The sequence below is a fragment of the Ictidomys tridecemlineatus genome, chromosome 8, assembly GCF_052094955.1.
Source record: "Ictidomys tridecemlineatus isolate mIctTri1 chromosome 8, mIctTri1.hap1, whole genome shotgun sequence".
Taxonomy (NCBI): Eukaryota; Metazoa; Chordata; class Mammalia; order Rodentia; family Sciuridae; genus Ictidomys; species Ictidomys tridecemlineatus.
Window position 1 is genome coordinate 76162544 of NC_135484.1, and position 25628 is coordinate 76188171.

The following is a 25628-nucleotide window of genomic DNA, read 5'->3' on the forward strand; positions in this document are numbered from 1 at the left end:
AATATAAAAACATATGTATGTGAATTTATCATATTTTATTATGTTTGTATGTATATTTCACAAACATATATATGATAATATTTTACTGGAGATTACAACTAAATAGACATGTTTACTATATACCACTCAAGGGGGTTAATTTGTTCATTCTTTTTAGGAGGATAGCATCCAATATGAATGTTTTCTATTAGCATGAGAACTTTTTCCCCATGTATTCCTTTGTGAAAACAGGTTATCAAATAGTCTATGGTATTTTCCCAAATATGGACAAATACTATGATACATGCATAGACATAAAGAAGAGGACCCAGAAGAATATACACAAAATTATTAATGGTGGGTAGGTGTGAATCAGTTGAGGTTATTAGTAATCTTTGGTTTTAATTTTATTTTTTAGTATTCTCAAATATTTCTGATAGGCATATGTTGCTTTTATATGTTAAAAAATAAAATAACATAAAATATTGAGAATTTTTTTTTAATTCTCAGAAACTTTAGAAGGTAGAAATTTGAGAGCCAAGAACAAGGTGAGAGTTGATGATAATTGCTATTATTGATTACTATTAAAATAAATGAGTACTTTAGGCATATAAATGCAAGGGTCTGGAAGTAGGATGGTATTAACAAATCACATGTTAATGTGTATACTTACTAGTACATACCCTCCTTATCTCCTTTTTTGAGCTGTTATATTTTCACATGCTTTGTTCTTTATTCTTTTTTTTCCCCTAATAATTTTCTTTCTCTCATGCTTGTCTTTTAAGTCTTTTAAGCAACATGCATTTAGTGTGACACGTAGTGCTAAAGGAGATCTAACCTTTTTAAAAGTGCTTGCTTAGCTTGAACAAAGATTGAATGAAAGATTAGTCAATTTCTGTCATGATTTCCTCAGTAAAGTATGGAGACTGAGTATTTAAGGGGATGTGCCCCACCTTTTTTTAAACATATTTTTAGTTGTCAGTGGACCTTTATTTTATTTATATGTGGTACTCAGAATCAAACCCAGGGCCTCACACATGCTAGGCAAATGTTCTACCACTGAGCCACAACCCCAGCCCAGAGACTTTCCGTTTTTACTCTTCATCTTCTGGTTTGTTCTTATCTTCTTTAAGTAGAATATATTCATGTATTTTATAAATTAAAAACAAATAAAGAAATAATCATACTTTGGGGGAAAAGTGCTTATTTCATACTGAATTTTTAATTTATTCTCCATCAAAGATTTGTTGAGTATTGACTCCTGGCTACAAGAAATTCTTAATATCATTTTTTTTTCATGCCAGGCTAATTGGTCAATGAAGCCATTATAAAAACTGAATGATCTTGTTAAAGTGTTTTTGGTATATATTAACATTTTGTCAGCCAAGTCTCTAAGACTGCACTTACTTTTCAAGACTTATCGTAAGTTCTTAATTATAGTTATAAGTAATTAAACACTAATTTTGACAGGGCCATTGTTATAATTGAAATGATATTATAATTTTCTGGTTTAATTAAAAAGCTCTGTCTTGTTCATAAATCTTTGTAATTGACTTTACATTATAACCAGACTTCTTTATAGTATTCACTTTAATTATTAGCATGGGAAAGAATGGGAGAAAATAGAAGGGGAACATGTGACATTTTTTCTCAACTTTTTTTTTTTTCTAATTCACATTTTATAAGTCTAAATACATTCCAGACATGGACAAAGTATTTTTTTATTTTGTCAGCCATCAATAGTAGCTAGCACATTGGCACTTCAACCTCAGCTGCTCAGAAGCCTGCCAGTACATTGTTTAAAGTTTTTATGCCTTAAAGAACAGCTGGGTTTTACAACACTTGGTTTCAAATTTTGTATTTCATATGAAATACATTTATGTGATTTAATATGTTAACTTCCAGCTAGCCAGAAAACCTTCACTTATCATTATGCAGTATGTTTCAAGTAAGATAGATGTATTGGCCAAACCATGACAATCTCAGAATGAAAGAGTGTTGTTAATAATTATACCAGGACAATAGGTGTGACCTTAGCATTTCTAATGGCTTTAAATAAACTCCGATTCAGATAATTCATATAGTTTCACTTTCTTAACAGTATCACCACACCTGCAAAAACATAATTTTCCAGTAACAAACCACCTTTAAGTAACTTAAAAATTACTATTTTATTAATGTATATGACCCTGTGGGTTAGTAGTTTTAAATGAGATGTATAGGAAAGCTGGGACATCCAAGACAGCTGTGTCTTTCTCCATACAGATTCTTATTCTTTATAAATAATTTATATTCCACATACAAAATACACTCACCACCATAGTAGGATTCTGAAAGTTTCATCACAATGGTAACAATAGGTCCAAAGTTTATCTAGATCTAAATCAGATCTAGATGTAAAAACTCCTTGGGTTTTGCTTCTTAGTATGACTCTTGCCTTGTGTTCCCACACACCCAACATACAGTGGTGAGTCAGGGATAGAATACAGCAATTAATGTACCCAATCAAAACTAGAGGAAGAGGAATCATATAGCTCTAAGTGGACCATAGCTATTCTGAATTTTCACAGATACTTGTTAACAGGCTACCTATATGGGAGTTGGGGAATATTCTTTCAGCTGAGTCCAGTTCTATTTCCCCAGATGTATCTATAGTTCATTGTTCTTAGGCTCTTGGTTATACCCTTTAGGTTCTGGACTATCCTCTGAGTTATCCTTTCTTTTCCATAATAAATGGTCTATTTAGCAACTGATTTAACCTTCTGGGTCTGCTTTGTGCCTGTGGAAAGTTGAGGACCCAGAGAAGTATTTTCATTTTAAAGTGTCTTTGTTCTGATTGATCCAAAGAAGTGCCGCACCCTCAAAACTTTTAAGACTTTCTATATATCCCATTATAGTTTACTCCATTAGATGAAGGCTCCATATACAGGTTTTTTTTTTTTTTTTTTTTTTTTTTTTTGAAAAAGACCAAGGTAGAGCTGGGAATGGAGCTCAGTGGTAGAGCCCTCATCTAGCATGTGGGAGGTCCTGGGTATGATCCCCAGCACAACAAAAAAACAGAACAAGGTGGTTTGTTAGGCTCCATTTTAAATCATTCAGAGGTTTTCAAAAAGTAGGGTTTTGTGATTTCCAGCATCCAGGTCTTACATGTATTTTGTTAAACATGTTCCTATGAATTGCATGTTTTGTAATGCTATTATAAATGGAATTGTCACAGGTGAAGTGGGAGATGAAACTCTGAAACCAGTGAGGGTCCTTGTTCCCTAGGTGTTGAATATTAAACACCTGAGAAACACTGAGGCAAGAACAGAAGTTTTATTTTAAGGATGGGGGTAGGGAGAGAAGGGGGGAGAGAGGAGGGAGGGAGAAAGGAGGGGAGGGAGGGAAAGACACTTTCCAAGAGGAGGAGGTCCAGAGCTGGTGCCAGAGGGAGTGGAGGTCTTTTCGCTTTTATAGATTTCTTTCTTCTCATGCCCCCTCCTCCTCTTATCTTGCTCAGTGACCAAAAGGGCAGGAAGAGAGCTGTCCAGAGGGTGATTACCTGTGTTGGAAAATGTGATCCTTCCCTTCCCCAAGAGGTTGTTAGCAACCAGGTAATGGGGAGTGCTGTCTACCAGTTTCCTTTTCTTTGATAATTAGCTACCTGTCCTTTGTCCTGGTCTCAGCTCCAAGCCTCTGTTCTTGTGTCCTGACAAAAGAAAATTCAGAGTTGGATATAGAAGAGAATTTTGTCATAAATGAAAGTAAGTCTTAAGCAAAGAACACTCTCAAGAGAGAAAGAGAGTGGGTTGTCTTCAACAGAGAACAACAAAGAAAACTTACTGATGCTACTTTCATATTTATTACTGTTTGATGTTTGCCAGAACTGGGATCCACCTTCTACAGTCTTCACCAGTCCATTATTTGAATCCTCTTTCATGTTGGGCAGGGGAGCTTCTGACTCTACCTGGTCCTTTCTAAATAGTCATAGCAACCATCTCTTGTGTGTGTTGAGGAGACTTCATTTACAAGTCAATCCTATGTTAATGCAGTGCCAGAGTCAATGGCTGGACACTTAGTGCCCCTGGGCAGTGATCTCAATAGTCCTATGTTAGAAATATTGGGGCACTACAAGAAATCAGTTATGTGTGTTACTGAAAGCTCAGTCCTTGTCCCCAGTGCCAGTCAAATAACAAGGACAGTTTTGAGGAAAAGGAAAAAGTTTTATTACTTTGCTAGCAAAGGAGAAGCACAGGGGACTCCTGTCCCAGAAGCTGTGATTCTGCTCATCAAGGGGAATAGGGCTTTTTTTTTTTTTTTTAAAAGAGGTGAATCTAAGGCTACATTCCATTAATTTTTTATAAAGAGATGTAATTCACTTTGTAATTTGGAAGATGGTCATTTCTTAGATCTGCTGATGCCATCCCCAAATCTGAATTACTTCATTCCTGTAATGAGTATACGTTTAAAGACAGATAACTCTGGGATGGGGAAAAAAGATAATCCTGTTTCCCCTGAGATTAGGGAGGGGAAGAGATTAGAGAGAAGGAGGGAGAGGAAAATAAGTTGCAGTTCCAGAGCAGCAAGGGCTGTATTCAATCATAATGTGGACCACTCTTAAATGTGCTTAGAAGTTACTCAGCAGGGCAAACTTTACTTCTGCTGAAGGGTGTGCTGCTGAACAAAGTCTGGCAAGCAAGCACACTTGGGGCAGAAAGTCTGCCTGTTTTTATCCTTAGGCCCCTTTCTCTGATAGGAGGAGAAAGAGGTTACTATCTATGAGATTGGCTAATTTTAAAATTGGGGAGGTCAAAGTGAAAGTTGTTTTTTTTTTTTTTTTTTTTTTTTTAAATAGCTGTGTCTGAATACAGGTTGGGAATCTCAGAATGGCCACAATTGGATCTTACATCCCAATTTTATACTTAAAGCTAAATTGTATATTCTGAAAATTTAACACTGGACTTTATGTTTCTCAAACCTGTCAGAAGTTAACCCCTTCATCTCCCATTCCTTCTTGATATTTCTTTATTTTTTAGAACTTTATTTTTGTATTTAAAGTTCACACACACCATAATTGTAATATAATTTTAAAAAGAGCACTTAACGTTTAGAAACATCTCTGATACTTGGTCTCCTCTGTGTCCCAAGCAAGTCCTGAGATAAAGATAGAGCACATGTACTTACATCATTCAGTGTTGGAGGAGGACCAGAAACCCAATCAGACTTAACAGGGTTGACAGTCAAAATATCCCTAAGGGGATGCCATGGAAGGGAACTACAAGCCTATACAAAAATCTTAATTTTAATATTTTTTAAAAGTCACGTATTTGTTTCTTAGGCTTAGCCATCTACTAAGTTACACACACTCAGGTACTTGAAGGTTATTATGTAGCTCCTAGTTGTCTGAGTCAGGGCAGTGTGCTACTTTCCCCACAACCAGATGCCATCTGTCCCCTACAAAAGACCACTGGCACAGCTGCTGCAATGGTTGCAGCCAAGTGAGCTTCCAGCTGTGAAACCAGAACAATTCTCACTGCTACTTTCACTTAGAAAGCAAGTTATTGCGTTGGAGCTTTCCTGGTCGTGGGGCTGAGATACTGTATGGTCAGTAGGACAAGTGACTTTTCCTGTAGTGCTTTCTACAGTAAGATAAATTTCAGCACTTGGTCCTGAATACTGTACAGCAGCCCTAGTTCAGGACTTCTATCCCTGCACAATTAAGATTATTTGATAGTTGACTCTTTGCCTTTTTGGCAATTCACTGGTGAATTTGCTGTGATGCAGGGGTGTTTTCCATACTCTGCTTAAAGCAGAGTTGACCTGTGGCTTGGATTATGCTTCTCAAGTCTGGAAGGAGATCCCAGGCTCCGTCTTCTGACAAAGTCAGGGAATGTGATTTCTACTTGTTCTATTCTTTCCTAGGTCTCTTGGTGTGTGTTTGCCTCAAAAGGAGGTTTCTCAACTAAAAATTCATAGCAAAGAACTCTAAGGCTCCAGAGATCTATCTTCTCATCATATATCTGGCTTTAATCATCTCAGGGGGCAGGTAGTCCAGGGTGTCAAGAAAGTGGTTCTCTTGGAGATTGGAGCGTGTACTGATCGCTCAGAATTGGTGATTTTAAGCTCTCCAGCTGATCCAAGTAGCTTGTTCTCTGGCATAATGTCTCTATGAATAGCTATCTTTAAATAGTAGTAAGACAGAACATTTGCAGTTTAGCAACCTAAGTAGCAATTCTCTGCTCCTCAAACTTGGAAAGTTTCAGAATTTCTCTTTAGACTGTTTCAAGTGGTACATATTCTAGAATTAGGTAGACTCTGGTAACATCATGAAATAATCTTACAGCTTGAGAATATTAGAATGCCTATGGTGGGACTGGATTTCTACTTTTATCCTGATATAATGCTCTACTCATGCATTCTCCAGCTGAACTTTAAACAATTTAGGAGCCAGGATAAACTTGCTTTGTTTTCCTCTTCTCAAATAAACATTACCAAAATCTCCTTTACCCAGTGGGGGAGCAGTGTCAAATCTTCCAAAGCCCACTGCCTTTTCTTTTGAGTCTTAACTTTTATGTTTTGTTGCCAGTTCCTTTTCAGGATTATTTCCAGGTGCTTATGGCTGAGGCTGCTCATTTTTCTGGATATTGTTCACAGGATGACAGGCTAAAGTACACTAGTTGCCTGCAATTGCTTCTGTTGCTAGTTTCTGACAGGAGACAAACTTTTTGTTCTTAAAAAGAAATATGCTGGGAAGAATTTAAAGAACATGGATTCACTGAGTCTGGCCACTTCTTACAGAAGCAGTCTGAGAAGGAATGTGCTAAGTCCCAGAACATGTTTTGGACTATCACCCAATGGAACTGTAGCCTATGTTGGAAAGGAAAATAAGTTTATGGTATTCATGAGTGAAGGATGGATGTTTTGAGAATTCCATGGTTCGTTTCCTTAATGGGCACCAAAATGCAGTTTTCTTTAGATTTGACCATGTTGCCCTACCTACTAGCCACCTTCCACTTTTGATACCAGACCACAGAGTCCTTCCAATAACTCTCCTTCTTAACATATTTCTTAATTTCTTTCTTGACTATTTTTAAATTGGCTTCCTTTGTTTCTACTTGTTTATTCTCAGGGTTAGTATCTCTATTGTTTCTCTACAAATCACTTGATAATATTCATTAGTTTCAAATTCAATTTAAAGAAATCCTGTGACCCGGCTATGTTATTGCTTTACATTCCATTGCTCATTATTACTACCTAATAGAATTATGTTATTTTACTTCATTTTCAACTGCCTGTTGCAAGTATGTAGAGATACAATTGATTTGTGTATATTGATCTTATATACTGTGATTGTGTTAAATTCCTGTATTTTCATGCTGTTTTTCTGTAGATTACTTAATATTTTCTATGTACATAATGATGTATATAAAAATAAAAGTAGTTTTGGTTCTTCTCTTTCCAATCTGTAGTCCTTCATTTTTCTTGTCTCATTGTAATGGCTAGCGTCGCCAGTATAATGTTGAAGAGAAGTTGTAAGGCTAGATATTTCTTGTTTTGTTCCCTATCTGAAGGGAGTGGCATTCAGTCTTTCACTGTTAAATATGCTGTTAGTTGTGGATTTTTCACAGATGTCCTTCTTGTTCCTAGTTTTCTAATAGATTTTGCTATAAATGGGTGCATTTTACTGCATATAAATTGTACTTCAATTTAAAAACTAATTTATTAAGATAATATTAAATATTTTATATACTAAAATGAACAGAGCAATGTTGTCTCAAATATAAGTTGTTTAAGAAACAAATTGTGTAAAGTCTAAAAACTTTAAGAAAAACATGGTCAAGGCTGAAATTTTATTTTAAGTTAGTCATCTATCATGATAAAGGTGTAAATAAAATATTATTTGAAGATTTTACTTTTTGAATAGAAAATAAACCTAAGAAAGGAATTGCTATCATTCCATTTAGTAAGCTAATATAATATTTCAAAACTCAGTATTATTTCTCAGTGATAAACTTGATAAAGCCTTTAAAACTTGAGTTGAGATCTTCTGATTAGCACCACTGAGAGATTGCAATTTCTTTTCTTTTCCTTAGAATAATCCATAATATATTTGACATGTAATAATTATTATTTGGCATATAAATACTGTAGATATATTTTACATAAAAATTAAACAGTAACTTTGTAGTTTTAACCATGGGTCATTATAACAAAATTATATTCTAGCCCTTTATATAGGTGAAAAAGCAGTCTCATAAAGAATAAATATAATTGTTTCCAATTTTATGATAACTTTTTTGTACAACAGGAGTTACTTAAAGATCCACTGTACATTGGATTACGACAGAGAAGAGTGAGAGGTCCTGAATATGATGACTTTTTGGATGAATTCATGGAGGCAGTTTCTTCCAAGTATGTGTGATCTTTATTTTATCTGTTTTAATTGAATTTCAAAATCTAAAGATAAGCTAACATACCAACATTTAAAATTCCAAGTTTTGTTAAGTACATTGCAATATTTACTAGTGAGCTGAATGAAAAAAAATCATATCTGTCTATATATCTTTACAACTCTTGTATATCTATCTACCTCTAACTATTATTGGCCATAAGATAATGTCATGTGTCTATCCTTAAAAAGGTATTTATGTTGCTATCCCTGAAGATATGTTTTTCCTTCAAGAATCTTGAGAATTTGTGCCTGTGGAAATGCATGAATATGGGAAAGGAGGCAGTGTCCAATGACAATAAATGTAAGAAGGAAGTCTTCCTTTTTATATTTATTGGAAGTCTGTACTTCTTTCTGGTTTCTGATAAGAAATTTGATCTTCAATCATGTTTATGACTGGTCTGAGACTTAAATGGCAGGAAAAACAGAAGAAGTGGGACTAAGCAAGAGTTGGTATAATCAATGGGTACAAAATAGAGTCAGAACCAGAGTATCCAATTATAATTCATCAATCTCTGATTAAGTCTACATATTTGATTAAACTATAGTACTGTATCTTCATCTAATATAGTTAGTATTTGATTGTAGGCCAAGTGCTACTGTAAATATTTCCATTTTTTCCTTAAAATAAGACATTTTCACTGTAATTTTTATAATAGATTCAGAGTTTTATCAGGCCAATTGTCAACCATCTTCTTTGTTACTGTATAGTCACAAAAAACAAGTGCTTTTAGTTGGGCATGGTGGTGCATGCCTGTTGTCCTAGTGGCTTTGGAGGCTGAGGCAGAGGGATTGCAAGTTCAAAGCCAGCCTCAGCAACTTAGTGAGGCCCTAAGCAACTTAGCAAGACCCTTTCTCAAAAATAAAACATAAAAAAGACTGAGAATGTGCTCAATGGGTTAAGAATCCCTGGTTTCAATTCCTGGTAATGCATGCACACATGCGCATGCGCTCTCGCTCTCTCTCTCTCTCTCTCTCTCTCTCTCTCTCTCTCTCTCTCTCTCTCGTGCACGCGCTTGCACACACACACACACACACACACACACACAGAAATCAAGTGCTTTTAAAAAATACATATTTTGCTTTGGCTTTTCATACAAATAGCCTCATCACTAGAGTCATTTGTAACTGGAGGTGTACTTCTGGTTTCTTGTTATAATGTTTATTGTTGAGCAGTTGTATCCAATAGCAGAGAAGTGTTTTTGTCAGTTGCACAATATTTAGAATATTTTGACTCATACCCAAGATTTTAGTGTACAATATGTTGTCATTAGTAAGAGCTATGTTTTAAAAGCACATGTTTGATTTTTTATTGTTATTATTATACTTATTTGGTTAAGCTATAGATATTCTATAGTTTAAAGTTCAAGATTGCATGATATAGCGAATTCCCAGTAGTTTTTCATATTTAAAGTTTCTTAGCCTGTAAACTCTTCTATAATGTTTTAATTATAACTTTCTAATAGAAAATTAATGAAGAGATTGTATAGATGTTTTAGTCAGCTTTTTTGTTGTTGTTGTTGTTGCTGCGCTTAAAAGATGTGAAAATAACAATTAGAGGAGGAAAAGTTTCTTTTGAGACTCACACTTATAGAGGCCTTACTCCATTGACGGCCAACTCCATTCTTTGGGGATTGAGGTAAAGCAGAAGAACATCAAGGCATAAGAGTGTGGTTGAGGAATGTGGCTTGGACATGGCACCAGGAAGCAGAGAAAGATGGCTCCTCACCTTGGACTAAATATGAACTCCAAAGGCACGCCCTTATTGACCCACCTCCTCTAGTTATTCCCTACCTGCTGACAGTTACCACCCAGTTAATCCCTATCAGGGGATTAATGCACTGATTAAGTTAAGGCTCTCATAACCCAATTATTTTACCTCTAAACTTTCTTGCATTGTCTCACACAAGAGCTTTTGGGCTATACTCACATCTAAACTGTAACAATAGATAATGCTCTGCAGCTATATAGAATAAAAGGAAATGTAGATCCCAATGTACTTTGTTTCATTTTCTATTTGCAGAAATAAAGTCTGTCTAAAATAAGACAATATACTTACAAAGAAGCTATTATACACATTATGATCACTTAACTGAGGATAAAATAGAGAAGATATTATTATTTGGAACTAATGAAATGCTTTCTAGAGAAAATGAGATATAAACTGATATTGAATGATCTTTGCCAATCCAGAATAAGAAAAAAATATTTTTTCAAAACATTGAATTATTAGTTAGAACTAACAGTAATTTTAAACATAAAAGCACCTATAAGTCAAGAGTTGTGCTTCTGAGGTCTTGCCAGAGAAAAATGCTAAAGACTTTAAAAAATACCTATTGGCTTGACAGTACTTTGGAAAAGTTTTCAAGGAGTGAAACCTAGTATTACTCAAATTGGGAAGTAGTTATGAATATTAAGCACAAGATTATTTAAAAAGGAAATGATTTAATTTCAAGTGGAACATAATGATTGTGGGCAAAAATCAGACTCTGGGATGAGGTTTATTAAGGAGTGCCTTTGGAAGGGAGGCAACAAAAATGGGAGTGGAGGGCTGGGGTTGTGAGTCAGTGGTAGAGCACTTGCCTAGCATGTGTGAGGCCCTGGATTCAAGTCTTAGAACCACAAATAAATAAAACAAAGGTCCATTTACAATTAAAATAAATATATATTTAAAAAATAGAAGTGGATAAAGGAAGAAGTTCTACTGCAATATGAACCCATAAATAGCCTTATATAACTTCATTGGAACCATATTTCATGGTATTTAGATTGTTAAGGGGAACTAATTTCTGCCAGTCTCTATCCCCTCCCACTGTCCACTCCTCATACTATGTGATTTTTTTTTTTTTATTTCCCAATCATGGAAAGATTGGAGTAGAGCAGCTTCCAATTCTTTGTCCTGGTTTTCTCAACAATAATAGCACTTACCTTATAGGCCAAGGACTTGAAGAGGATATTGAGGTATACTAACCAAATATGAAATCAGAAGATGATTTCATATAGAGTTTGAGGAATCACCACCAGGTCATTTCATGGTCCCATTAGACCCGTGATGAGTTGTACCTTGGCTGGGACCCATTTATTATTGGCCTCCAGATGCCTCTACTTTAACAAGGGGAAGAGAGGAGGACAGCATGTTGAAGTCTCAGGTCTCTGGGTATCACTGACAAATTTGTGTCCAATAGGTCCTAAATATTTGAGTGTTTCCCCCTATAATGGCCAGAGTAGAGGGTTGTAGGTCCCTTTGGGGTGAACTGGGGAATATTCTTACCATACATAGTGTTGCAAGGTCCTTCCTTCTGAAAACTAGGCCTCTTATTTAGTCTGTGTGTAAGTTAAATGTATAAAATTTAGCACAGGTTTGGAAACACAAAAAAATTGTGACTTCATTAGCGCTACTACTCTCGATTTTGTGGCCATTCATCTTGGATTTCTTTTAATAATATGATGAATAGTAGCCTTATTAGCTCTCTAGTTTCCCATTAGTAATGCAAATTCTGTTAATTCTCAGTAACTCTTTGTGGATCAGTTTCACACACAACTGTCCTTGCCATTTTTAAGATAACTGTACCTGCCTGGCTGTTAAGCATCTTTGGTTGGTCCTGTCATCTTCATTGCTATCTGGAAGCCTTGTTACACATGAGTCTTTTCTTCATCAGTCATCACCTTTAGAAGAGAGATACTTCTAAACTTTTTAGTAAAGCTAAAATGTTTAGCATTAACTTTTTAATGCTAAAAAGCATATTTAGCATATTTCTTTTGGTTTTGGTAAATGGTGTATTTTCTGCTCCTTCCTGTGGAACATAATTATCTGATGAGTTTTCTGGCCATGCATAATTAGTATGTATATTCCAAAATGCCCATTTCTCTGAGCCTTATAATCTCCTTCTGTTGTCTATCCAGACATTTCTGGCATTTATATCCACATTTACTGTGAGCCATTAGTTTGATCATGTTTCTAGGAACCATCTTAATTAGTGAATTTGTACCATCTCCTGAGTTTCTTGCCAGTTGTTAAATCCTGCCTCTTAGGAGAGTCCCTTAAAACCAATAAACTCCCCTTATCTAATTTTAGGTTCCAGCCTCTTTGATCAAATACCCCTGGAATTTAATCCCACATGTACTATCCTGGCTAATGTGAACTATGTGGATCTTGCACTTCCTTTGAAATATAGTCATTTTCTTTCTTTATTAGCCTTAGCATATTCCAAGTGATCCAATCCCATCATAACTATCTGCTTTTTCAGAATGGTGTTGGTACCATCATAGAGTGTTACCTGGGATGCATATTCTCAATGAAGCTTTGTGTTCAAGAAGTTTATAAGCAGTGCCTTTGAGATTAACCTGTGTGGAAGGAAGAGAAAGGTGGCAAGAATGGGTAGAGGGAGAGGTTGAGCTGTGTTGTAGGTACAGTGACAACTTACATTAACCTCGGAGCTACTTAGGCTCTTTAGAATTGCCACTGGTTGAGCTGCAATGGCCAAACCTTTGTATTTCTGCATCTGTTAGTCATTGGATATAGGTCATCCTGGGAAAGAACATAGCTTATGATCTGTGTGAAGTAGATTTCTGTACCTGAGGAAAATTGGGACAGCAGTGGGGGATATGAGGGGCATTTTATGGTATTCAGCACAATGACTGAATTCAGAATCTTTTGATTAAGTAGCCTGGACATTAATTAGCTTCTCCAATAGAATACCATAGATTTGCTTTCATAATATTTGCTTGTTGAATAGTTTTATCACTTGGACCTAGTAATTTCACATATGATAATAGAGGTAAAGAAAAAAATTAATGCTCAAATTGTTCACTGAGCATCTTTGTAATAGAATTTTTTTCCCATTCTTCCAGAACAGCATACTATATTTGCTTTCCTCTGATTTCATTGATTGCTTCTTCACATTTTCCTAGCTTATTTTATCTCATCTGCTTGACCTCTGAATATTAAGAGTGTTTCTGGGTTTGAGAATTTTGGAACTTTAAAATCATTTAGCCCCTTGGTGGTCTCATCTAGTTATAAATCTTTATATTTGTGGTTCTCAAATCTTGATCTCTAGCTTGTACCTCCTCTCTGCACTCCAGAATCATAGAATCTTCCTCCTCCTTGACATTTCTAGTTGTATTTTTAATAGACAAAGCATATGTAACATGTCCAGAATTGGGTTCTGCTCTCCCACCTGCAACTCTCTCCAGCTTCAGTCTTTTCCATCTTAGTAAACCACAACCCCATTCTTCCTATTCCTAAGACTAAAAATTTTGGAGTTACCACTCTATACCTATATATACTTTATATACTGTAAAGCTTCTTAGCTTTGATTTCTAAATATATCCAATATCTAACCATTTCTCATTGTCTATATTATTACTTCTCTTACCTGAACCTCTCTTCCCTGGAATATTTCAGTAATCTTCTGATTTCACTGCATTCTCCCTTGTTGCCCCTTAGGCTGTTCTTAACATGGAGGATAAAATTATTCTAAGGTAATTTCTCTGCTCTAAGACTTGTGATTTCATTGAGAATGAAAATAAGTTCTTCTATACCCAAAGGACCTAAAAACAGCATACTACAGGGACACAGTCACATCAATGTTTATAGCAGCACAATTAACAATAGCTAGACTGTGGAGCCAGCCTAGGTGCCCTTCAATGGATGAATGGATAAAAAAAGTGGCATTTATACATAATGGAATATTACTCAGCACTAAAAAACAACAAGATCATAGCATTTGCAGGGAAATGGATAGCATTAGAGCAGATTATGCTAAGTGAAGTTATCCAATCCCAAAAAAACCAAATGCTGAATGTCTTCTCTGATATAAGGGGTGGGTGACTCAAAATGGGGTAGGGAGGAAGAGCATGAGAAGAAGATTACCTCTAGATAGGGAAGAGAGGTGGGAGGGAAAAGGAGGAAGAGGGGAATTACATGGAAGATGGAAGGAGACCCTCATCGTTATACAAAATACATGTATGATGATGTGAGAAAAAAAAAAGAATTGTGTCACCTTAGATTGGGTAGAGAGAAGTTATGGGAGGGGAGGGGAGAGGAAGGGAGGAAAGGAAGGATAGTGGAATAAAATATACATTATTATTGCTGTGTGTATATTCCTGACTGCATGACCAATGTGATTCTGGCAACCTGTACACTCAGAAAAATGAGAAATTATATCCCATCTGATTCAAATGTTGATATGTCAAGGTCATTGTACTGTCATGTATAACTAATTAAAACGAATAAAAAAATTTAAAAAAAGAAAAAGAAAATAAGTCCTTATGATAGCATAAAAGGCCTTGAGCCATATGGCTTCCTGATATGTTTCTCACTTCATCTCCTATTAGTTTACCCTTTGTCTTCTTTAGTCTGGTCTACCTGCTATTTTTTTAATTTCTTCCCTGCATTTATTAATATCTGGCATATACTATTTTACTGTATATATTCATACACTAATAAGTTTCAGAACAGAGAGCTTTCTCTTTCTTTCACTTCCGTGTCTTCAGTTTCTAAGACATTATCTACTATGTATTGTGTCCTTTATAAATATTTATTAGATGAATGAAAGAATTTGATTTATTTTGCTTATAAGCTTGAAATTAAAGGTGTGAATGGAAAAATTGAGCTATATTAAAGAATTCCTAGGGGGCTGGGGATGTGGCTCAAGTGGTAGCATGCTCGCCTAGCGTGCGTGAGGCACTGGGTTCAATTCTCAGCACTACATAAATGTAAAATAAAGATATTGTGTCTACCTAAAAAAAACTAAAAAAATAATTTTTTTTTTTTAAAAAAAGAATTCCTGGGCTGGAGTTGTGGCTCAGTGGTAGAGTGCCTACCTAGCATAAGTGAGGCACTGGGTTTGATTCTCAGCACCACGTATAAATAAATATATAAATATATATTTTTAAAAATTCTTTCTTTTCATGTAATTTCAGAAAATATTAAAGCCTTTATAAACTGCTAAGGATATATTAAATACTACTAAAGATAAATTAAAACTGCCACATGCATGATCTCCTTAAATAAATATATAAGGAATACTCAGAATATCTGTCTTTTTCCAGAATCAGTTGTTCCTGAAAATTAATAAGAAAACTAGTGATAGCTTCAGATTTACTGCCTAACAGTTTTCTGTATCAGAAGTTCATCAAAGTTTGTTAAATAAGTGAGGAAAAAACAAACAAAAAAACAAACAAACCTCTACCTCAATTAAGTTTTAAAGAACTAGTACTATATATAGTCTTTCACTGAAAAAATTATAATTATTTAGTCAGGAACATATTTAAAATTTTTTCTTTGTTTACTTTAAACGAATAAAATTAAAAGTTACTGGGAAGTACTTGGAATGAATACAAAGATGATTACTGTAATATTTAGGTGATCTTCAATCTTGACTGTCATTACACATTTTATTTAATCTGTCACATGAAATTTAAGAGAAATAGTCTTTGTCTGAAGCCATGCTGATATCTGCCATCTGCTGCAAGGTGTGATGATGGTGTTCTCATGAAACAATGCTTTCTTCACAGAGTCAATATTGAACTAAAACCTTTGCTGTGTGCCTGAAATAGAACAAGACTATTCAGAGAAGCTAGTAAGTTGGTTATGGTTCTCGAAGGTCACATATCAGATTTCAGAGGAGTAAGATATAGCCCCTGTGTTATCATGGCCAAATTTATTAAATTTATTTAAAAATTATTAATGTGATCTTTTCTAAAGAAGTAATTAAGTTTATAAGTTTTTGTGCTTTTCAACCTTGTATAGGATTGCGCTTACAGTTGTTTCTTCCCAGCTCTGCCTTAAATCCTAGGCATCCCTACAGGAAAGGAGTTTTTCTACTGCTCTGGAGATCCTCTTTTCTGCCCTGACTACTGCTGTAAATTTCACAGCTAACTTTCTATGCTACCCTCTTCCATTTGTGCCAGTCATGGCCTGTTAAGCCTTATCATTTTTTAGATGAATGGAACATATTTATAACATGTTATTTTTATCTATAAATCTGTGAGGCCCTTTGGATTCCATCACTTTGATTATTTTACTTTGATTTTCATGAGAAATTTAATGAAAACACATGACTCTATGGAATGGCACCTTCTATTATTCTCTGTAGTCCAAAGGTGATGTAAAACCATTGGGGGTAAAAAACCAAAACCCAAAACCATTTTCAAACAGAAAGACTTGTAGACCAATGGTACAGAATAGAGGACACAAAATCACAATTATCTTATTTTAGACAAAGGTGCCAAAAACATACATTAGAGAAAAGATAGCCTCTTCAACAAATGGTGTTGGGGAAACTGGAAATCCAAATGCAACAAAATTAAATTAAACCCCTATCTCTCACCATGCACAAAACTCAACCCAAAGGGGATCAAGGACCTAGTAATAAAACCAGAGACACTGCATCTAATAGAAGAGAATGTAGGCCCTAATCTCCATCATGTGGGATTAGGCCTCAACTTCCTTAATAAGACTCCTATAGTGCAAGTATTAAAATCAAGAATCAATAAATGGAATGGATTCAAACTAAAAAATTTCTTCTCAGCAAAAGAAACAATCTGTGAGGTGAAGGGAGAGCCTATTTATTGGGAACAAATTTTTACCCCTCACACATCAGATAAAGCACTAATCTCTAGGGTATATAAAGAACTAAAAAAGCCAGACACCAAAACTGCAAATAACCCAATCAATAAATGGGCCAAGGACCTGAACAGACACCTCTCAGAAGATGATATACAGTCAGTCAACAAATAAATGAAAAAATGCTCATGATCTCTAAGCAATTAGTGAAATGCAAATCAAAACTACTCTAAGATTTCATCTCATTCCTGTCAGAATGGCAGCTATTATGAAGACAAACAACGATATTTGTTGGTGAGGATGTGGGGGAAAAGGCACACTCATACATTGCTGGTAGAACTGCATATTAGTGCAGCCAATATAGAAAGCAGTATGGAGATTCCTTGGAACACTGGGAATAGAACCACCTTTTGACCTAGCTATCCCTCTCCTTGATCTATACCCAAATACTTAAAAACAGCATACTATAGGGACACAGCCACATCAATGTTTATAGCAGCACAATTCAACAATAGCTAAACTGTGGAACCAATCTAGATGCCCTTCAGTAGATGAATGGATACAAAAATTGTGGCATATATACACAATGGAATATTACTCAGCAATAAAAGACAATAAAATCATGGCATTTTCAGGTAAATGGATGGAGTTGGATAAGATAATGATAAGTGAAGTTAGCCAATTCCCCAAAACTAAATGCTGAATATTCTCTCTGATTCATAGTGGAGTAGGGAGGGGAAGAGTAGGAGGAATAGACAGACTCTAGATAGGGCAAAGGGGTGGGAGGGGAAGGGAGGCGGCATGATGTTAAAAATGATGGTGGAATGAGATGGATATTGTTATCTAAAGTACAGGTATGAAGACATGAATTGGTGTGAATATACGTTGGTTGTATACAACCAGACATATAAACAATTTTGCTCTATATGTGTAATATGAATTGTAATGCATTCAGCTGTCATATGTAAATAAAAAACCTAGAAAGAATATTTGTCATTATGAGAAATGTTAGTTATGCTACTAGGGAACATGATTCAAATCAGGTTTATGACTCAAAAATTTTTCCATTTTCCTGTCCAAAAAATGATCAGATTCACAATTGAAGTACAGCCTTATTTTATAAAATGGCAAATATTTCTTTCTACTTTTTTGAAGTGAATGAAGAAAAGAAGGTCATGAAAGGATTAGAAATGTATACATATTAATTATAATTACATACACATAGATATGTGCATTTATATTTCCTACCAGATATAACAAATATATATATTTCAGTATTTTAATGTTAGATTGAATCTTTGTTCGTATCCTTTCCAACTTTTGTGAAGCAGAACATCGTACGTCAAATTTCTTTCTGAATTTGGTTTATAACTCTTAGATACTTTTTGTACCTTATCCCATTTTATTCTAATCAATTATATTAGTCCCAGAATTTTTTTGATCTAGGTGTATGAATTTTGTAGTTGTTTATCCTATTTGCATGAATCTCGTGAATTTATTTTTTTCTTCGTGCCCAGTTTACTACTAGACTGTGTACTGTTGGAAAAGAACTTTATTATCAAAGGCTTGTTTTTTTCCTGACTATTCCACATTATATGGTATCATGTAGTAGGTATAAAATAACTCCTGTTGAAACCATTACTCAAACATTAAATCTAGCTTTCATGAAACTGTAGTGACATATATCTGAAGGAAATGTGGTTCACTCACATAAATCAGAGAAACAAAATTCTAAATAAAATGGCATTACTTAAGGTCAACTAAAGATATGTTTTAATTATAAAAATGAATGTAGGTTTTAGGTTATAATTTCTAAAAGAAGAGAAATATTTTAATAAACACCTATATATCCATTATTAACTATCTTTTATCTCTTGGAATCTGTAAAATTAAGATCTATATAAGATTTGTAACCTTGGGGAAATTATTTACCTTCCCTAATATTAAGTTCTCTAAATAATAGGAGAAATAATAATTAGGTGGTTGTGATGATTGAAATAAAAATAAACAAATTTAATTTTACTAAGCATTATAAACACTAACTATAATTTTTTATTTTTCATGAAGGATTGCTAGAGACAATAATTTAGTTAACTATATACTGGAAAGTTTGGTTTAATAACATTTAACATTGGAACATGTTAATAGTTGGACCATTTAATAGTTAAAATTATCTAAAAATAATATTTATGAAAGTACCACAATACTTGTACATAAAAAATCACTCAGAGGTGGTTATACCTGATTTATTTTGTTGTTAATATTTTGGGACCTCTCTGTCACTGTAAATACATGGACAGATAATTTAAAGATTTTTGTCTTAATGGGAAGATGGATTAGAATTCAGCATCTCTAAAGTGTTCCAATATTAGGTTTTTTTTTTTTTTTTTAAAACCAAGAATTGAACCCAGGTACACTTAACCACTGAGCCACATCTCAGCCCTTTTTATTTTTTATTTGGAGACAGTCTCACTAAGTTGCTTAGGGCCTTACTAAGTTGCTAAGGCTGGCCTTGAACTTGTGATCCTCCTGCCTCAGCCTCCCAAGCCTCTGGGATTACAGGTCTGTGCCACCACACCTGCCCTCAATATTAGGATTTGATGAAAGTGCTAAAAAATTATTTATTGTTTCAACATTTGAAGCTGGTTTGTATCGTTAATTCAGTGATGCAGTGATGCTTGTGATCATTATGAGTTGGTGGAAAATGTTTAATCACTACATAGAATTATATTTGGCCAGAGGAATAAACTTCTCATTCAACATTTTAAATAGTTTTGCATGAATTTTAACATTCCCTTGCTGCTCAAAGTTTATTTCACAGGAGCTCAAAGATAGCTGCCAAGGTAATTAATTCAAAAGAACATTTCACAATTTTGATTTGCCTTGCATCATATTGTATGTTGTATTATATTCCCTATGCTACATATTAATTGTATAGTTGGCTTCAAAGTAAGTTCATAATAAAAATTACATGTATGTTTTACCATAAGTGGTAAAGCTATTGAATTTTTGCAAAGATTTAAAGTAAGAGGCAGGCTTACATAAGCTGTTTATGCCAATTATTAGTTAGACTGATTCTTGATTCTCTCTCCTTTTGTTGAAACATCTGCTTAAGTATCATCTGATTACATCTCAAAGCAAAATGGAAATTGTTCTTCTTTAGAGCCTTCTATGATTCTCATTGTCCTGTGCATTTACCTCATAAACAAATTCCTTACTAAATTCACTCAAGTAATTTCTCTAATGATCTCCTCAGTTTTCCTAACCATAACCCAACTCCCATAACTGCAACCAAACCACCATTTTCTATCCTTTTTACCACCTCAGTAACTGTGTCTTTCATATATGAATAAATCATCATAAACATATTTTTACCTCTTTATTTACTGTTTACTCCTTTCTGCTCTGGCCCATGCATTTGGCCTGTCTTACTGCCTTTCACCCATCCATGTAACATTGAAGCCATTTATAAAAAAGGAATTTTAGTTGATGAGTGTACATTGGATACTATTTGAAATTAATTCTGAGTTTTGAAAGAAACAGTGATTATTTTTCCTATGAATTTACAGAGGATAAAGTAATACTTCCTCACAAATGAGTAAAACATATAAAAAGTAATTGCATATTCAGTATTTTTTAAAAAGTATCATGTTTAGTTATATATATGTCCCATATTAACATACAATTTAATTGGCAAGCATTTATATTGTTTTTTTCTGGTTATAGATAAAGATATAAGCAATGAAAAATTTTAATTTCATTTAAGTTCTATTAATTAAATTCTGGATTATTTGAAAATTATGGTTGACAACTAGTACAATTTATAACTAATGTACTTCTCAGTTGTGCACAGAGTAAATAAAGAGATGCTATAATTAATGCGAGAGAAGAAATAACATGAGTTTAGTGCATTTTAGTGATATTTGGATAAAAGTGACACTGGAGAGTTTGAATGGTAGAGATGTTGTTTGAAAACAGGAATTAGATAAAAGAAATATTGAAGACATAATTTAGAATGAGGACAAGTACAGTAAACCAACTGCAGATATATCTCCTTCCTTCTGTCCCATTCACCCCTTGCTCTATCCCATGCATATGTGTGGTTAATATATTAGGTAGGCAAAATTCATATTTATTCAATTTTTCATAGAAAACATTTCTTATGCAGATTAAAGTGCTAGGCACTTACTTTATCTTTACTTTTAGCAAAACATACCTAAATAAAATCCTGCCCATAAAAATTATATTTTTTCACTCACATGAAATATCTGCAGTAACCAACATCATGGAAACAGAAAGTGGTAAGATGGTTGCCAAAGACTGAGAGAATTAGTGTTCAGTGGTATAGTTTCAGTTTTGCAAGAAGTTCTAGAATAATCTGTTGCCACAACAATGTGAATTTGCTTACAACTGAATGTACAACTTAAAAATGGTTATGACAGTAAATTTAATGTTACAAGATTTTATCACAATACAAAAAGAATTCATGAGATGAATTAAATGGTGTAATGTTCATGAAGGAATATAGCATAATTAATCTCAATGTTAAGTATAATCATGATGCTCCAATTAAGATTATTTAATTAAAAATAAGTTATAACAATGTCCAGCAACAGAGCTGGGCATGATGGCGCATGCCTATATCCTAGAGGCTTGGGAGGCTGAGTCAGGAGGATCAAGAGCTCAAAACCAGCCTTAGCAATTTAGCGAGGTGCTAAGCAACTCAGTGAGACCTTGACTCTAAATAAAATACAAAAAAAAGTGCTGGAGATGTGGCTGAGTGGTTGAGTACCCCTGGGTTCAGTCCATGGCACCAAAAATAAATAAACAAACAATGCCCAGCAATGAAAGATTGTTAGTAAAGTTTTGAAAATTTCAATAAAAATACTTAAAAAAAGATTTGTATAGTATCATTTAGAGATAAATCATTTATTATTTTTATGATTAAATGAAATATATAGTCTATGTAAACTGCTTTGAATAGTATTTACATATAGTAATTGATTAATAACAATATAATTGAATATAGTAAAGGTCACTTTCCAATACAATTTGGTATTAATTCCTTTGAAGCTGCCTTTGCTGAAAAGATAGTGGCATTGTAACTAAAAATGATTATGAGGGATAGTCACAGCAAGCACCTTGAGGCTATAAAGAAACTTTAGTATAAACAGTGTTTTTGAATATTTTATGCTTTATGGAGACTCAGTTTCCTTGAAATAGCTGACTTGTTCTTACTTGTTCCACTTGTTTGTATTTTTTTCTAAATGTTGTAAATACAGAATAATTTGCTTTTAACTACACCTTTTACACGCAGTTGAGCAGTTATAAATATTAGATACTAAAGAGCATATTTTTTAGCTCAGCATGATGGCACATGCCTGTAATCCCAGTGATTCAGGAAGTGAGGCAGGAAGATTGGAGGATTGTAAATTTGAGGCCAGACTGGACAATTTAGTGAGACCCTCAGCACTTTAGTGAGGCCCTGTCTCAAAATAAAAAATAAAAAGGACTGTATATGTAGTTCAATGGTAAAGCACACCTGGGCTCAATCCCCAGTACCACACACGCAAAACTTTTTTATAAATTATAAATCATCAGAAGGTGACTTGATTTTAATTCTTTATTTCTCAACATTTAAAAATGTCTCTTTAAATAAAAGAATAAATACTGTAGTTCATTCAAATATTGTCATGGATTTGAATCCTCAGAAATTATAGAATGATTTTTAAAATTTTCACCATGAGGGGGCTGAGGCTGTGGTAAAGTGCTTGCTCACATGTTTGAAACACTGGGTTTAATCCTCAGAACCACATAAAAATAAATAAAGATACTGTGTTAATCCACAACTAAATAAAAAATATTTTCATCATGAGTAAACAATAGATTAAAAATTCAGGAAACATCATTCCTTCTTATTTTGATTATGACATATCGAAAAATCACTTGATCTCTTCCCTTAAAATTAATAACAGTAACAGCTCTTACAACAGCTAGTGCACTTTTGAGAGATGGATTCAACTGATTTCTGAGTGCTTTAATACTCTCTTTATATTTAAAACAACTCTGTAAGATTCTTAAAATTATTTATCCTAATTTCTCAGATAAGAAAACAGAGCTTAGAGAAAGATTTAAATAACTTATAACTACTAAACCAGAAACAACATTCTGACTCCAGAGCCTGTATTTTTTTAAAAAGAATATTTTTTTAGTTGTAGTTGTACACAATACCTTTTTTATATAAATATTTTTTAGTTGAAGTCAGATACAATACCTTTATTTTAATTATTTTTATTTGGTGCTGAGGATCAACCCAGGGTCACACAGGCTAGGCAAGTGCTGTACCACTGAGCCACAACCCCAGCCCCAATATCTTTATTTATTTATTTATTTTTATGTGGTATGAGGATCAAACCCAGGGCCTCACACATGCTAGGCTAGTTGTCTACTGCTGAGCTGCAACCCCAGCCCCAGAGACTGTATTTTTAATCACTGCAAAGTACACATGTAAATATTACTTCTATAAACATTTATGTAAACATCAATATAAATCTATGAACACAAAAGTGATCTGCTGATGCACATGCTAAATCTGTAATTTTACAAACGTGATTTGTATGTCTTCACTTTCAGAAGAAAGATTTGTCTTGCATTTAGTTGTTTGATTTCACTTATCTTAGGACTTAGGAAGTAGGTAACTAACTGCATTACTTTTCCAGACACCCCCGCCCACCAAGGAATAAAGCACAGCTTCCCTGCTAAATAGCATCATGGGAATACTTGTAAACCAATACAGAACTCTCTGAACTTTAATACTAATATCCTTTGTTTAACCTTCTCCTATTTCAGTTTTTTTAAAGTTGCATCATGTATTTCCAATTTTGAGACCTAGAATATTGTGTTTAGATGTAAATGAAGTATGTTGCACTTATTTTGTATAACACTTGAAATTGATGCCTTTTAAAATTTAATGCATAGCGATGAAAGTTCAAATAGTATATTACATTTCCAAAAAAAAATCTTTTCTTAGGATTTCAGGAAATTTTTTTTCTTAGGATTTCAGGACTTTTTTTTAAATGTTGTAGATGGACACAACACCTTTATTTCATTTATTTATTTTTATATGCTGCTGAGGATGGAACCTAGTGCACCACACGTGCTAGGCAAGCACTCCACTACTGAGCCATGTCCCCAACCCATGTTAACCTTGTGTCTATTGTTTCCAAGTAAACTTTCTTTGCTAGTTTTAGGTGGACAGCATGTCTTTATTTTATTTGTTTATTTTTATGTGGTGCTTAGGATTGAACCCAGTGCCTCACACATGCTCTCTGTCACTGAGCTACAGTCCCAGTCCTGTTTCCAAGTAAATTTTTAAGAATTTGTTTGTTTGTCTGTTTATTTGATAGCCCTAAGCCCTATCATTAATGTTTCATGATCGTATCTTCAGGGTTTTATAGTATATCTGGTGAATTGGTTTAATGATGTCCATATTAATTAGATATTATTTTTTGGTTATGAAATTGAAAGTTTTAACTTGAAGTTTAACTTTCCATGTATTCAACATTGTTTTTACACTGTTTGATATGTGGATAACTTGGAATGTCTCATACTTTATAATTTGACATGTAACCTAGATCATTCTGAATCTGTATTCTCTTTTATTGCCAAGTTTCTTCTTAATGGGGGATTTGAAAATATATATCTTACCCTTCTTTCCAGACAGCACAGAACCCAAAAATGTTATTGTTATCAGCTTATAGGAAAATAAAGTGACTAATACAGATCATATGAGAAAGAGGAATGAGGACTTCTTCACTCCACATATGCTTATGATTTAAGTATTGCTAACTTTCAAAAAAACAGTTACAGTCTCCATGTGACTCAGTTGTTACTACATTCTCTTTTTTCCATTAAATTGTTACTGGCACCCCAGGTCAGAGGCCCTGCAAGGGTTCCAGTGGACTGTATTGGGTTGCCTGCCCACATCAGAAATAAGACAAAATGATATAAAGAAGAAAAATGAACTTAATTTCTGTTTGACCAAAACTAGGAAGACAGCTAATCTGCCTTGATCCATCCTGTAGGCATATATACATTTTATAGGAACAAAAGCTAGGAAATATACATAGGTAGATTAATCCAGGCTATTCTAGTCAGAGAGATGTTTAATTCTGATTTCACTGGTGCCTGTCTGGGCTAGAGTAGGTGGGCGCAGATTTTTAGTTTCCATTTTCAGCATGAGACAACAGGATGGAGAAATAGAGGAAATTGGAAAGGAAAAGTCAATTTGAAGCCTCTAACTTAAAAGAGTCTTTATTATAAAATTGTATATACCTATTTTCACTTAAGATTTATGGAGCCATCCCTAGGAAAAGAGAACTTGGTTCATTTATGAAACTTTATGTATAAATTTTCATTCAACTTACTTTCTTTTAATTTTTCCCCTTTTCAAGTATGTGAAATTACTTTCTATTTACCAGTAGCTTTGAAGAGTTAGGGCTATACCAATAAATAATCTGGAAGTAGGGATATCCTCAAATCCCAGACCTATTTCTTCTTGAGATAATTTTTAGTTTGCATTAAGATAACAGGCCCTTGTAATTTTGGTTTGGGGTTCCTAGTTAGACTTTTTGTTTGTTGAAACTCTTTAGC

General features: G+C 34.1%; 1 protein-coding gene and 1 pseudogene across 1 annotated transcript in view; one reads left to right on the plus strand and one right to left on the minus strand.

Moving 5' to 3' along the window:
* Window positions 1–25628, plus strand: part of Me1 (malic enzyme 1) — a 145348-nt gene that overhangs the window by 63739 nt on the left and 55981 nt on the right. Inside the window, 1 exon segment of the mRNA XM_005324753.5 lies at window positions 8267–8370. Within this exon segment, the coding sequence (XP_005324810.2) occupies window positions 8267–8370 (104 nt within the window).
* On the minus strand, window positions 5528–6944 carry LOC101955083 (aurora kinase A pseudogene; annotated as a pseudogene).